Source organism: Thermobia domestica, chromosome 11 (assembly GCF_964235325.1).
Source record: "Thermobia domestica chromosome 11, izTheDome1.hap1.1, whole genome shotgun sequence".
In the NCBI taxonomy this organism is placed as follows: Eukaryota; Metazoa; Arthropoda; class Insecta; order Zygentoma; family Lepismatidae; genus Thermobia; species Thermobia domestica.
In genome coordinates this window covers 261,736,288-261,753,125 of record NC_137464.1, presented here as the reverse complement: position 1 = coordinate 261,753,125, position 16,838 = coordinate 261,736,288, and the positions used below count along the sequence as shown (strand labels likewise).

The 16,838-nt window shown below is 36.4% G+C and overlaps 1 protein-coding gene across 3 annotated transcripts in view; it reads left to right on the top strand.

Annotated features, from left to right (window-relative positions):
• The window catches only part of LOC145665010 (klaroid protein-like), a 168,294-nt gene that overhangs the window by 8,570 nt on the left and 142,886 nt on the right, over positions 1-16,838 (top strand). For 2 of the 3 annotated variants that reach the window (XM_081732200.1, XM_081732197.1), the window contains exons 2-3: positions 520-634; positions 5,499-5,671. In XM_081732200.1, the coding sequence (XP_081588326.1) occupies positions 548-634; positions 5,499-5,671 (260 nt within the window). In that variant the 5' untranslated portion in view covers positions 520-547. The remainder of the gene's footprint in view (positions 1-519; positions 635-5,498; positions 5,672-16,838) is intronic. The other variant, XM_081732199.1, reaches the window with a different exon arrangement.

Sequence of the window (16,838 nt, the reverse complement as noted above, 5' to 3'; positions counted from 1 at the left end):
AGGTAACAAGGCCCTCAAGATTGAGTTCCTATTTTGTCACTTTTCTTTGACCAATTGCGTTGATTAAGAGTGTGAAATGAAACACAAGTGAGACCTCGAGGCAAAGTTAATTTATAAGATTTCATTAAGAGGAGTATATGGGTAGAAGGGGTTGTTTTGAGAAATATAGTTACTTTTTGCTGAAACGTTTATAGTTGGATAAATACGAGTGCTTTTGTGAGCAGGCACTTTTTAAGCAATATTGAATATGCATCACATTCAGCTGATGCTATTTCCCCACAGTCTGTTCACACCATTGCAACCGGATAGGCCCGGTCCTTTCGTGCTTTTTGATATGATACACTTTAAGGACATTTTTTCCACATGAGATAGCCACAGCCCCAAATTTTGTCTCGTAAGCAATACCAGTCGTATGGGAACAATCAGAAAACGGCAGTCCCAAAGTATATTTATCATTGAATGTTGGTTATTCTTTGTACATTCTGTTCGTTTAATGTTGATTTTTGTTTTCCTTTGCAGTTGCAGTAGAAGAAGTCATGCACCAATCATGACGAGTAGAAAGACCAGAAGCACTCGTACCACGATAAATAAAACTTTCACTTCGGTGGAGGAAAATAGGCAGAATTCTATGAAGGTACGTACCTACTTTTCAGACGTTTACTTTTATTCAAGATTCATTGTACCATTTAGGAGACACTAGTCTCGAGCAGAGAAGGTATATGCAACTTCTGTCCTTGCTTTCCGTATATTTTCCAACATTAAGTTTACAACCAGAAGGCACACAAGTAAACTCAAGATGATTATTTAGAAATTAAATAACAATTATTTAAGAGTCCAGTTACGATGCATTTTGTTAAATCAAATCCTCGGATATTTTGGGTGGACATTTGAATATAAGAAGTATTACTCATACCTATGATCAACGACCGGTTTTATTTAATAAAACTTTTGACTGGGAGACGATCTATGGCAGTAGTATATGTATAGTTCGGCGCATTGAAAGTGCTAGAAATACTAACAAACTCATTGCTTATGTATTCAGAAACACACATCTCAATCAACTATGTGCTCCTGGTATTCAATTCAGTTTCCCCGCCTCCTACTCCTCTTCATGTGTGACCCTTTCGAGACAGGGTCATTTTTAGCGTTTTCGTGGACTTTCATGCACTGAATCATAACTCAAATTTCTATTTACTCGATTGATATTATTAAGGCTTTGTTTTTAGAAAAAAGGATGTGGCAATTTTATGGCGTAAGTTCGATTGCAGTGCTGCCAATGGAGGGAAATGTAGGGGTGAAAGTCATTAACATTCCCTGACTGAATTTTATTTTTTTTAAGGTGGCACCATTGTTGCCACATGAGTCCAAGTTACCCCAAAAAATTGTTTGGTGTATCGACAGCGCACAGTGAAAAGGTAAAGTCGTTGGCTGCCATACAAAGACAGGAAACAAAATTTTCATCGTGCACACAAATTTTTGACAACTAAGAAGCAAAAATCGACAGTTATGCACGTGCTGCAGCTTCCCTAATTATCCTTTTGAAACTTTCTATGGTGCGTTGTGTTGGCCAAAACAAGGCTTTCAGATACTACTACGTTTGTTCCAATATAGCTGACAAAGAGGGAAATTATAGAGGAAAAAGTGGGATATTTTCAGAATTTTTCACCTAAAATCGGGAATATTTTTTTTGATTTGGAAACACTGCTACAAGACAGACGCAAACTGTCTTAAAATAAACTTTGATACCCCACTATTATATACTAGAAGTATCATGACGATATCTAATAAACTAAGAATGTCATTTAAAAAAAAATATCTTATTCTACCTGGAATGAAGTCTCAATTATTTTCCCACTTAGTGAACAATGTCTACTGTAAACCTCATCTGTACTTCCCTTAATTATCCAAGTAAAACTTTATATGGCGCATTGTGTATGCCAAGGATGAGGCTTTCAGGTACTGGTACGTTTGTTTCAATATGACCAATAAGAGAAAAATGGGATATTTTCCAAATTTTCCCCCTAAAATAAGGAATTAAATATTTCTGTGGTTGTAAATACTGGTACCAGAGGCAAACTATGTTAAAGTAAAATTTGGTACACAACTAATATCTAAAAACGAAGCCCGTATTTAAAGAGAATAGATTATTGTAAACAGAAAAGTTATACCCAATTGTAATTATCTGTATTTGTTTTTGTTCACTAAGGACTGGTGTTCGAACTGGCGTACGTTGACTTCCGTTCGTACGTATAGGTACGGATTAATAAATATAAATTTCGAATGCTTTGACCGGTAAATAGGAAAATTTTAATTTCCCTAGTTGGAAACACTGATTTTAAGTTCAGATTGGTCTAAAAAAAAAAATAGGTATCCATATGAGGTATATACCTGACAAATCCTAAGTAGATCTCAACGAAGGTACTGAAAAAATTGAAGAAATAAAATACGAAAATTTTCGAATTTTTTATTTGGGGCTGAAATTTGAGAGAGAAATTTGACACTCACAGAGCTCCTCCGTGGCTAAGCGGTTAGCGTATGCGCCTTTGACGCGGAAGACCCGGGTTCGATTCCCGGCGGGAGCTCATGTGGTTCGGATTCCACGTTAATCAGTAGGTCCACGTCTCATATAGCTTCGCTGCTGAAAAAGGACGTTAAACTCAACTCAAATTTGACACTCAGAAAAAAACAAAATTATATCAGGATAAACTGTAGTCTAAAATCATCCCGATACCTTAATTAGAGTTCACACAGGAGAGAATTAAACAAGTGGCACACGTGTGTGCATCACTTTCCCGACCCTGTCTCGAAAGGGCTAAAGAAGTTTGTGTGACGTAATATACTCTTTTCATTCAGACGGAATAAATAGGAACCATGTTTACAAGCTTTATACCTGTAAAACCGTCTCTTTCATTTGTTTGTTTTGAAATGCCTTTATTTGCAATCTTTTCCTTCTTCAAAGATTACACATATCAAGCTAGGAAAATTCTCCTTGTGAAATCTATGGGAATTGTCAATCACGTCAGGACGTTTTGTGCTTCAAAGACTCTATAATGCAAGCGCAGAGTTCTAAAATTTACTGACAAGACTGAGTTATTCAATAATAAATTTCTTTTTGTTTCCCAGTAAGTGCAAGCAAATATTACAGGGGCGTCATTTGGGCAGGCCAGGAGAGTGTATAATTCCTTCCTCGATTCAGTATGATAAACACATATTGTATAGTAAAGTAATTATATATAATGTATAGTAAAATAATTATATATAAAAAATGAAACTGTTATGTCGGCGGAGAAACCTCCCCTCACGCGCCAAGCAAAATCTCAAATGACGCTGCTTTTAGCAACAAACCTATAGAGTTAATGATAGCACGCTGCTAGAGCGCTTACATTTGGTTTCAAGAGTCAAAGGTTTGATCCCATCCCAAGCCATGTGCGTTTACAGTGGACGACATTGAGAGAGAGAGAGAGAGAGAGATTCAAATATGGGGACAGATGGGGATTATTTACATACACAAATTTAGAATTGGAGAAAAAAAGATCGAACAATATGCATATTATGACGAAATTTGTGATTTTGTGAACAATATGCATATTATGACGAAATTTGTGATTTTGTGAAACAGGAGGAGGAAAGGTTTCGAACTGCAAAGATCACTTGAGGCAGTTGTCGAATTAAGGCGGAGAAGTCTTTTTAGAGCATCAGATTATTGCGAAGGTAGAGAAAGGTCGTAAGATCCACAGAACTAAGAATTTTAAAAATCTTCAATTTTCGAGGCAGGTTTCCAACTACGAACCTTTTAGCTATCGACCATGATTCTATCCATTTAGGTACGGAGAACTCTACACAGTCATTCATGTGCTTTTCCTTTAGTTTCATGAACTTCTCCTTGTTCAGGAACACTTTTTAAGTCAGTAAAAGTTCGTTACTACTGTATTAATTGAGTTATATTTGATAGAACCGTCTGATAAAGTAGTGCCAAATACTCACTGTCAGCTTTTGCGAAGCTCTAGTGGAAAATTAAACAAATCGTAAGACGTTTGAAAAAAAAAAAAGAAAAAAGAAAAGAAAAGAGAAAACCGGAATGGAAAAAATGGAAATGCGGGCATATATTTTTATATATTACCTTTATACTAAATTACGAGGAATGATGAGAAAGTAAGGTTACAAAGCCTACAGTGAAATGTGTATACAACCAATACAGCCAACAGATAGTACATACATTAGGTTATTTTTCGACATAGTCTGTATATCGGTTGAAGCACTTGTTGCGTCGTGGGATGAGTTTGAAGATCTCTCCTGGTAAAAATCCTGTCCTTGCGTGCTCAGCCACGTTGTCACGAAGTGTTTCAACTCCTCGTCTGAAGCGAAACAATGGCCTCCGAGGTGCTCCTTCAAGTGCGGAAACAGCCGTAACGTGATCCTTCTGTTATCCTGAATGAGCTCCTCCATGCCGTGCTGGGTCAGCCACTGCGCTCCTCGTCGGTCATGTTTTCTCTATCAACCGCAAACTTTCGACACCATTCTGCAACATGCTGACGAGACATTACAATCTCTCCTTAAACTACTCCCAGTAGCAGTGAATTTCAAGCGCGGTTACATGTTTCGCCCACAGAAATCGAATAACTGAGCGGACTTCCTCGCGAGACCAGTTTTTCAAACGAACTGCCATTTGTGTTTACTAACAACTAGCGCCATAGGTAGCGAGTGGCTGAAACTCTTGACAGTTGCCAACTCATTGTATTAAACATACTGCACACTTCTCATTTCTCTGTAATAGACGACACTCCAGAAATATCGGCCTTGTAATCTTAGTTTCTGATCCTCTCTTGTATGATACAATGGAATATATGGCAAACATTTCAATCAGGAAGTATAATTCTATCTCAGTTTCCACTAGCCGTTATCGACCTTCGGATTCGCTATCTCAAAATACGTATATTGGACTCCTCTATCACCTGTACAAATTTGACCCAAGAGTCAGGGGCGAATCCAGGACGGACTTCTGGGGGGGGGGGGCGATGGGTTGTAATACTGCTACTTAGAGCACTTTTAAGAACTCCAAACTGGGATGGGTTTTATTTATATATATATAAAATAAGAAAGTTTCCTCTTCTGAGGGGAGGGGCGATCACCCCCCTGGATCCGCCACTGCCAAGAGTTAATGGACACCGTGTATACATATAACAATTTTAGTTGAGTATTTAGTGAGCCAACAAGAGAAACATTTGGTGCCATCTCTTCAGTGGTATTTCAGAATAGTGCGTAATATTAAAAAAAGAATCTGAATTGGCAGCAGAAATCTTGTTCCCAAGAATTAGGTTGAGAGTGTCATAAAATGAGTACTGGTTACGGCTTTGTGTAGGTAATAGAAGATTCATTTGGCGTGGCATAAGCCTTTCCCCTTCCGGAGGCAGCAGGAGGCAATGTTAATGCGAAGGAGAATGTTAAAAATAGTCAAAAGTCTCCCCACATAAGCATTTCTTGTTTCTTCCATTTTCCAGGAGGAGAGTTGGACGCAGCGCCAGAGGAGTCGTGGCCGCCGTGGCGGGAGAGTAAGTGAAGCGACTGCAATGCTGGATCGGACGAGCGACTATTCCAGCGAAGAGGGCGATGCCTCGCAAAAGAACGAAGGATCTGCATTCAGCGTTTACAAGAACGCTGGAGATTGGTGGAAGTAAGTACCGAGTTTTTTTTTTAATGTTTTTTTTTTCTTTTAAAGTGATTTTGAACGTCAAACGCGCAAGTAAATAAATAGTACGTAAGGGGAAAAATAAACATTCGCTCCTCAGTAGCTAGCTACCTTCAGCGTTGTGACAGCGTGTCAAGATTCCGAAGAAGACATTGCAATCCTCCTTCTTTGAAGACGTTTCCAAATAAATTAAAATATGCAAGATAAGGTTCTACTTTTTTTTTTTTTTTTTTTTTTTTTTGACGTGGAGGGACTTTTTGAATATACCAGAGTTATTTACACGTATATCTTACGCTGTGCTCGAACTTGAGTTCGATACTTGTGAAAAAATTGAATCTTCCTTAGCCAAAACAGCGAAGTGATGGGACGTAAAACGAAGTAGTAGCTGAATTATATAGTCCTTCTGCCTCCGTGTATAACTTCCCAGATTCGAATTCCCGTGCATGCACATCGCAAAATTGTGAGAGGGATTCTAGTGGTTCTTTTGGTGGTAGAGCGTTCCTTTAATTAAATTAAAATAAATATCCTAAGGGAGGAAGGGGATTTGAATATTTCGAATAAACCTGTTCTTCCCGTGCGAAGAACAGGCATTCCAGCTAATAATAACAATAATAAAAGTCAGTTCCTGAATGATATTGTCTGGTGTTACCGCACTGGGAATTCATTGTAAGGCTTTGTGAAAGATCGTTGCTGTTGTTCACACGATCTATTTGAGTGTACTTTACGGAGGAAGATTTGTTGATTACCACAAATAGAAATACTGTAGATTATAAATTGACTTGAATCGCTCAAGGTTATTGGCGTTCTAAGCTCGAGTGTCGGGTATTTTAATTATTATTACTTAAACTATTGATACCCAAAGGTCTGAGTGTATTACATTATTTCTTACATTGCTCATGCATATCCTAGATTAATGTTAAGTACCAAAAAAGTCGATGACATGGGTACTAATTGTATGTGTGATGATCAGGTGAGTTAACGGGCACAAACGATTTTGGATCGTGAAAAAAAAAAAAAAAAATACAAAAATATTGTTTGCTAAAAAGAATATTTGAGCATTAGATGATGATGTCAAATGATATGTTATCATAATTTGTATTCTGCCATTATTCCCACGTCACTTGCTGCAACTGAGAAGGTTCCATGGTCTTCCGCTAATATTTTTGTCTTCACGTATGATTTTTGTTTTGGTATCGTCCATCAATTATAGCCTTCTTTGCCCCCTCCCTCTTTTTCCTACCATAATACTCATTAGCACGTCCCTGATGATACACTTCTTGATATGTCATTTAAGCATTGTCGCAGCTCCAGTACGCGAGCGGAACGTACTTTATAATTTCAACTTTAGAATTAACAGTATGCGAGCGGTCACACGTGAATAAACAACAAACATATTAAGTCTCTCTCAAATCTTTAGCTGCAGACAGATCCGGGGGTGCAAGTACACTTTGAATATTAGAGACGAATTTAATATCCCAGTTTATTTGTAAAGTGAAGATTAAAAGAAAGTAAAGTTACAGTTGAAGTCCGTCGGTTAATTTAGATGTACAAACGCCGAAAAGAAGGTTGACCGACGGACTCCCGAGCTACACAGTACGACGTGTGTCTACGAAGTTACAACAGTTTTTAAAGACACATCACATTTATAATAAATGCTAAAAACGTGACAAGTTTCTGCAACTTACGTCAGATCTTATGACTATTTTGTACTTTGGTCACCAATGTTAACTTTCCATATACACCCTTTTGTGCACCCAACACTATAGCTGCGTGCGCACATAGACTCTTAAGTATTTTCCATTTTCGTACACATTTTTTGTTATATTAAAAAAATTGACACATTGATATTCAGTGCTTACGTCCTCATCACGTGTAAGGCCTGGTGACCATTTCTTAACAAACATCTCCAAAAATCTTTTTCATATTCTGTTCTGAATTGTCCCTTTGACTTTGTCTCACCCTTGAAGTCTCTCCTACGATACCCAATGTTAAATAGGAATTTTCCATTGAGAATATCCTATCATTTGGATTTAAGAACACACAGTACACACAAATTGAACAGATGAAATAAACGAAACAGACATATATATACAATATAAACAATTGGTAACTTCTCAATTAAGAAGGGGAGATCGGCCGTCCTTTTATCATCCCATGACATAATTAAATATAATTAATCAACATCAAGAAGTACTTCATTGCAATTGTTTTCTATTTTTAAATTTGAATGAAAAATAAGCATAATGATTTACCACGGGGCAAAAACCAATGATAAAGCTTCCTTCTCTGTAAGAAGGAGATCAAGAATCACAGAAAAATACCACTATGTTTTATATTTACAAATAATAATATCTATAAGTGTTCCACGAGAATCCAAGTAACACCCGTAGTGTGCCGCAAGTTGAAAAAGGTTGGGAAACGCTGCCTTATCAAACTGAATCCAGTTTTACTTTGGATTCTTATTTCTGCGAGATCCATCTTAATATTGTCCTTCCATCTGCGTCTAGGTCTTCCTAATGGTCGTTCCGATTGGATTTCCAGTTAGAACCTTGAAAACGTTCCTGTTTTCTTCCATTCTGGCTACATGGCCTGCCCACCTAAGCTTCTAGACTTAATAACCCTAACAGTGTTTGATAAACGGTATAAATTATGCAGTTCCTCGTTATGAAATTCTCGCCATTCCCGTTCCTCTTGGGTCCGAATATTCGTCTCAGGATTTTATTTTCAAATACTTTATGTACGTTCTTCTCTCAAAGTAAGCGACCATGTTTCAGAACCATACAGAACAACAGATATGATTATCGTTTTATATATTTTAGGTTTCAAATTCCTCGACAGAATTCGCGACGACAAAAGATTTTGAACTGAGTAATAACACGAATTTCCTGCTTTTAGTCGACATTTCATTTCTTCGTGGATATGGTTTTTGGTATGTTAATATTGATGCAATCATTGTACAATCCTTTTTCTTTCTATTCACTAAATGTACGAAAAGATGAACTATGTAGCATACAATGTATGCAATCAGGTGTTTCATTTAACATTTATCAGCTAATCCAAGGCAAATATCTGTTAACTTTCACTCCATAAGAAGAAATAGGTTATAGATTAGGTGCAACCGTTTTACGACACTGGTTTGCTTTTGAGTTATTACGAAGTGTAAACATTGATTGTACTTGCGTCCCACTCATTTTTTCTTTTCGTTTCTTAGTGTTTGTGAAAAAAAAAAACTTTGCGTAGGTCCTATGCACAGAAATGTATTTGGTCAGTGCTACTTTTGAGAGAAATGTGTCTTTAGAGGTCAAAAAGGGAGGGAAAAGGATGATAACTATCAAGGTAGTGGAGTGACACCGTTCATAACGTTTTTTTTTCTTTCTTTTTTTAAAATCACATAATCGATCTTTATGTTGAGACGTGACCTGCCCTTGCGTCTTGTGATCTTTTCACCTTCTGCTATATGTGAGGTTTAATTTATTGCCGGCAATTCTCGTATTCGTGAGAGAGCAAAGCTGTTAAATGAAGGTTCCCGTATAATAAGCGTGAGCATCATAATAGTCTTATTATTGTGGATTTTTAACTTTACCGTATATCTTTCATTGATGATATTTTTCTTCATTCACTACATGGTATTCAGAGCTCCTTCGTAGCTAAGCGGTTAGCGTACGCGCCTTTGGCGTGGGGGACCCAGGTTCGATTCCCGGCGGGAGCTGATGTGGTTCGGATTCCACGTTAATCAGAAGGTCCACGTCTCATAGCCTCGCTGCTGAAAGGGACGCTAAACTTAAAACAACAACAACTACTACTACTACGTGGTATTCATCTTTTTATGTTAAAATGAAGCGCCATAATTCTAAAATCTTTGGATTGCTTGAGTTTGAAAACGAAATTAAATCTTTCAGTTCAACGTCCTACGATTATGTCCTTTAGGCTAAGGGAAACGGATGATCATGGCAAGTGAATGATGATGGAAAAATTGGTGGAATGAAAACATGGGAGGAAACGGAAGTATCCCGAGAAAACCCACTGACCCGATGTTGTCTACCACAAAATTACTTTGTCGGGAATCGCACCAGGGACTCAACGAACCAGAGGCAAGCGCTCTGCCACTGAGCCACCCGTACCCTGCTTGAGTTTGAAAAATGAAATCTTCAAGTTTTATATCCCACGATTATGCTGACTAGGCTAAAGGAGACGGTGATGATGAGAAAGGAAGAAAGTAGGAGGAAACGGGAGAGCCCCGAGAAAACCCATGCACATGATGCTTGTTCACCACAAAGCTATTTGGGGCGAGCTGGGATCGAACCAAGGACCCCATGCACCAAAGGTGAATGCTATGCTCGGTCTGAGTCACTATTTTCCCTGCTTTTGTTTGAATATGGTGTATTGTGGTGTATATAAAATTCTCATATTGTATCATAGTAATATATTCAAAATTGTATTTTTACGTGAGCCTTCTACATATTTGATAACTGCATAACTAATACTCGTACATTGAGAAGCTGATCAAAAGCTTTCGTTTATAATTTTCATCTTCAGTAAGTCCGTAAAGAGATTTCAAATGAAAATAATTTAGGAAGTTTTGAGAAAGTGATTTCCAACCGAGAGCTCTACTGACAGAAATCAACTACCGGTACTCGTACATTCGTAATTACAAATATTAGGAATAATTGTAACAGTGAGACATTAAGTTGAATACCATTCAAACCTAAAATAGCTACTAAGTAAGATCAAAACTGATAGAAAGTAATACTGCATTACAAGGATATGTAGAGGTCTTGCAGAAAATTTGCGGCGCTTGTGCAGAAAAATTGCAAGAGAAAAAAAAAATTGCCAACAAAAAAAGTATTAAAAATGTCAGCTATGAGTGGGCTTACGGTTGACTCACATAAATATAGTTTGAACTGCCCTGTACGTCGCGTAAAGTGTATTTTTAACAATCACAAGTGTGTCTTCTGCAGAAAATTCTTGCAAGATTCCTGTAGAAAATTTTTGACTTACAAAAGCTCATCGCAGGAAGACAAAGTTCTGCCATCGGGATAAATTGAGAAAAACATTGTTATTATTATTATTAAAGATTTGAGAATTCAGCAGTGCATCTGAAATCGCAGAAGGGGTTAGACAAAAGGCACGTACGACCAACGAGCATGAAGGAGGAGATCATGAAGCATGCAGTTTACGAAAGCGAGCGCCAGGTGAACAAAACTGAAAACCACTACTCTAAGATGTGGTTGTATAAACAGCTGCACTCTCGCTTTAGTAGGCTAGCTTTTCGTAGACTACTGTTTTTTGCCATGTTAATAATTGTCATCGCCTAAAAGGGAGCTCCTAACTTGAAAAGGGTAATAGTGTTCTTGGCGTGTAGACTCTTTCATCCTGAAAGTTTTCTGAAGTAATAAATTGTTCCTTTAGCGATAATGTTAGGCATTTAAAACATTTTAAAAAACGAAGCAAAAAGGAGGGAAGTGTATGGAACGTCAACAATGAAACTGCGCGACACGCCGGTTGGAAAAACTTACTGCAGCACATTAACTCATTGGTATTATAGTTCATGTAGAGTTTCACAAATGTAGGGCAAACTCTTATTAAAAACAAAGGAACTAGTAAAACTAACTTATCAGAACTTAAAATTAAAAAATGTGATAAATCTATATTCTTGAAACCAGTAACAGAGAGTGAAATAATCATCATAATAAAACAAATGAAAAATTCGAATTCGGCTGGGTTGGACGAATTATCTAACAATTTAGTAAAAAGTTGTTACAAATATATAGCTAAACAATTATGTTATCTCTCAAATATTTCAATCGCCACAGGAACCTTTCCTGATAAACTAAAGATTGCTAAAGTTAAACCTTTGCACAAAAAAGGTAAACTCAATGAACTAGAAAACTATAGACCGATATCATTGCTACCCATCATAGGTAAAATTCTGGAAAAAATAATGTTCAATCGGGTTATGGATTTCATTAATAAATATTCTATTATAACCAACACACAACATGGTTTCTTGAAAGGTAAATCTACTGAGACAGCAATTTTTCATTTTCTAGAAAACTGCAGAAAGTTACTGGATGAGAAAAAATTATCTATAGGAATATTTTTAGATCTAACAAAAGCCTTCGATTTAGTAAATCATCATATATTGCTAGAAAAACTTAGATGCTATGGTATTAGAGGCTTAGCAAATAAATGGTTTGAATCATACCTTAAAGATCGGAAACAAGTAACTGAAATCACAGGAATAGTTAAAAATAAAATTCAAAAATGTGTGTCAAGTGAAGAAACTATTAATCGTGGAGTACCACAAGGATCAATTCTAGGACCACTTCTCTTTCTTCTTTATATAAATGATCTTTCTGAAAATATTAATAGTTCATGTGTGACTTTATATGCAGATGATACAAACATAATAGTTAGTGGGAAAGATGAATGTGAATTATCTTCAAACTGCCAAACGGCAATGAACCAACTTTCAAGTTGGATGAATAAAAATGACCTAATCATTAATGTAAATAAAACATGTGCCTTAAATTTTAACAATGGTAAAAGTAATCAAGCCAATGCAATAATAAAAATAAATAATAAAACAGTTAAATATGTAGAAACTGCTACCTTTCTCGGAGTTAAAATATCTAATAATTTCAACTGGGAACCACATATAGAACAGATAAGAAGTAAGCTAAGCAAACTATGCTATGCAATTAGATGTGTAAGAGATAAGATTAATGTAAAAACAGCTAAGTGTATATATTACTCAAATTTTCATTCTACAATAAAATATGGCTTGATGTTCTGGGGAAATGCACCTAAAAGTATTGCTATCTTTAGGCTAAAGAAGAAAGTAGTAAGAATACTTGCAGGAGTAAAATGGAACTCTTCTTGCAGAAATATTTTTAAGGAACTTGGAATAATGACTCTTCCCTCAATGTATTTGTTCGAAATATTAATGTATTTGAAAAAACATAGTAGTGAATTTATTGTTAACAAAGACATTCACAGTTATAACACAAGAAGTAAAGACGACATTCACTTGCATGCACATAGGACAAATATATACAATAAATCAGTTACGCACAAAGGTACTCTATTATACAATCTACTTCCATCATGTATAAAAAATCAGGTCTCGGTCAATAGCTTTAGATCCAAACTTAAAAGGTACTTGATAGAACATTGCTTTTACTCGGTTGAAGAATATGTAGAAAATAATTCGTATACGTAAAATTAAATGTATAGTAAGTAAATTAGTAAAACCATAAGAATCTATATGTAATAATAGTATGTATGTTTATGTATACTGGTATAGATATAAATGACATGTCCAATTTCGTTGTATGACGATGAACGGATGCAATAAATTGATTGATTGATTGATTGATTTTGTTAAGCAATGTGTGGTCAGCGCGTATATTCCCAACTCCGCTCTTTCTGTTTTAGAGCGGAGTCCTCTATCTCTTATACTGCAATTAATACTACTTGTCCTTTCTGACAGCTCGCTGCGCGCACTTGGTGCTCAATGCTGTGTTGTTAGCTTTTGCGTCTGGTGTTGAAACACGAAATTGTTCACTGCAAGTAAATTTCAGTTTCATGAAACAAAATGGTACGAAAGAGAACTAAAAAGAATGTTCTCCATAACCATTAGGTCCACTACTCAAGTTGATATTTGACTATAACGTTTGCAGTTGTTTATATTAAAATTGGCAACATGCGGAAATGGTGGAATGTTTAACATTGCAGAGCGAGAGAAATGTTGGCTGATCGTGCTGTTACCATAGAAGCAGTGCTTCTTGCCTGGTTATTACCACGCGCAGGAAGGAAAAAATCAGAGAAAAGCAACTGTCAGAAAGGACAAGATGTATCAATTGAACTGTAATCCAAATCCAATTTTCACATGATTATTAGTGAATACCGAAAATTTCGTGTTTGACTGAGAATCGAACTGTTTAAACATTTAAACTATAATAACAAGAAAGTTATTAATATGTTCCTTTTATGCATTAATATTTTTCATATTTATACTAAATCAAATCTAATATCAAGAGTAATAAATAGTGCTAAGCGTTCTAATTCTTTTTCGTAAAGAACCCTGATTTAAGGCAGTATGGCAACATGACGAAAATAGAATTTTTGTCTTAATTTTTTATCCAACATTTATTCCCTCTTTGATAACTAGGGTAGCCGAAAGTCGAACTGTAAACTTCGGACATCGAAGAGTGAGTATTAATCATTCGTCAAATTGTGCTTCCACATACGATATTATTTGTTCAGCTTAAATGAAACAGCTGAAAGTTCCGGAAAGAAAACTTTTGACAGTATAGGCCTGCCCCCAGAGTGTTTTCTGTCGTGCAAATGTCACATGTTAATTTCCAGTTGCTGGCTTCTTGCTGAATGTATTTTCAAGTCATTCCTTTTTTATTGTTTTTCATATCACAAAGCCGCGCTCTGCAGATAACATACGAGGCTGTGTATTACTAGCATATTTCATACGAGGAGAGCAGAGGAACAAAGCATACCAAACACCTGCATAGAATGAAAACATGTTTACCATTGTAAGAGAAAAACAGGATTCATTACAATAAAAATATGGGGGAGGGAGAGATGTTACAGTGAGTAGCCTATATGGAGAAATGTTATGAAGCTATGCAGATAGTAAATAAACTCCGCATAAAAAAGTATTTTTAACATAATACTATACTCATTTTGTTCGAGATGTGGGAGGTGCAGGGTTATTTTTTTTAAACAAAACTTCCACATACAGCCTACGAAGCCAATTCATCCTAGAGTTAAGAACAGTCTTTAAAAAAAAAAAAAAAAAAAAAAAAAAAAAAAAAAAAAAACTGGCCCAGCTACTAGCACGGCATTCGCCAGATGGAGACTGATAAACCCCATCAGGATGCCTGTTGGTTTTGTTCACGAGACGGAACAAGAAATAAGGTTGTCTCTTCCCGTAAGTTTTGTAAATTTATTTTCAAAATTTGTGCCCTGATTTTCTCTTTAATTTCATCTGGAAGTTACAATTCTTCCGTATAACAAGATGTCCACGAAAGGTGTGATACAATAATATGTAAATCATATTTATTATTGTAGTATATTATATAACTTGCGTGCTTTTAAACGCTGATAAATGCCCTTCATTGTGTTCGAAAAATCACATTATCTATTTATAGTTTTTGTACTATAAATCATGTAACTAAAACAGTGCTTGAGACCAAAGACTTGAATGATCTAGTGTTGCCCACGAAACTAGATAAATTTCTCGTCTTAAAAACGAGATGATAATGGTCATGTTTAACCTCTCCTATATTGAGTTTGAACATGTATTTCTTGTTTCATTTTCGAGACTAGACGAGTTTCCGTTCCTTGGGCAACACTAAGGCTGGCCACCGGATTTGAAACCGGGACCTGCCCTTTCCAAAGAAGAATGCTAACTGCTAGTCTACGCTTACTTGGTTCGATTTCCTGGTAGGAATATATGAGGTACTCATGGTAAGGTGTGAGTTCACGACTGATTTGATGTCACCTGTGAAAAGTGTGGTTAAATTCCAAACAAACATAATTTTGTTCGAAAGTACTATGGAAGTATTAGAGTACAGCAAACTCTAAAATTGTTAGATAACTGTATGGTGTATTACAAATATGAACAATACGTCGCTCGTGATATATCAGCAGATGAAATTATAAGTACACATTCTTCCAGGAAATATTGAGTCAGATTTCGAGGCTACATTTCCATTGCAATATTAAGTCGGAAAACATATTTAAGAAGAAAAAAATATGATTCACATAGAATGGCACAGTGCCTTCGATTTTAATTGCTTGTGTTATGTAAGTCTTGTAAATATAACAAAGTTACTGAAGTGTATGACTTTTCAAGGAGAAGACAGAAATATAGCTGTACCAACTATGTTTTATTGTAAGCTCTTTTCCGGACTATAGCGTGTATGCAACTCATTTCCGGTATGTTTATGTTTCTTTCGTGATGTTTGTGCATTTATTCAGTGCTTAACGTACGAGAACTAGAGCTAGAAAAAGTACCGTGTGCGAAATCTGTGTAGTCCAAATTTTGGAGACCTAATAGATAAGGGCACTCTCCGTTGGTCAGTGAGCTAGCACGTGTCCCGTTGGTGCAGATGGTTCTGATTCGATTCTTGGTGCTAGAGCACTGAAATTTTACTTTTAACAATCCTTCACTCCAGGGGCGTCATTTCAGACTTTGCTTGGGAGGGGCAAGAGCACCAGTGACATAAGAATCTCACGTTTGGTATTAGTGTATTAGTAGACAATCTACTAAAGCATATGTAATCCTCAAACTCTTGGGGGGGGAGGCAATTGCCCCCTCCTGCCCTCCCTAAATGATGCCCCTGCTTCACTCTCGTTAATCATCCGTCTTTTACCTAAAGGGCAGAACCGTCGGACGTTAAAGTGAATGGTTTATTACCAATTTCGGAGAGCTTTGAGTTGTGAAAGACGAAACAGTAATGACTGGAATGGCTTATTTTCAACGAAATTAAAAAGTTCGTTACTGAATTCTCTATATCTGTGTATCTGTCTGTTTTTTTTACGAATTTTTCAATTTTGATATCTCCATTTGATAGAGCATCAAAACCTATCTGAGAAGTAATGGAATTTTTCGCGTCACTCTTACCGTTCGGGAGATATTGGCCAAAATAGTTCCGATTTCGGAAGATTTATCTCGGGAACCGTAAGTCATAGAGAAATCATATTGGTGTTATCAATACCTAAGAGGATGGTGAACATTTTGGTACCAAATAGTAGCCGGTATCCACTGGCCAACTAGCCACCGTTCCCCAGATATTGGCAAAAAAAAAAAAAAAAAAGTTCGAATTTCGGGAGATTTAAGGAGCCGTATCTCGGGAATTTTTGCGAGAAACAAAAGAACATACGGATAAAAAGATTAACTTTTACATGTAGGAAAAATCTCAGTTATCCTTCCCACGCCATCTCTCCATTCTTTCAAGTTCGTTCTGGCAATGCTTTTGGAGCATTCTCAACTGGTTTGTATTTGGAATCTTTGAAAAATACTCTTTCTTGTATTTAATTGATTTAAGACGAGCTAAAGAAAGGCAAAGAATTAACGGATTACCAGACGTAATTAGAAATGTATTATTGTCCATTACATGTGCATGAAAGA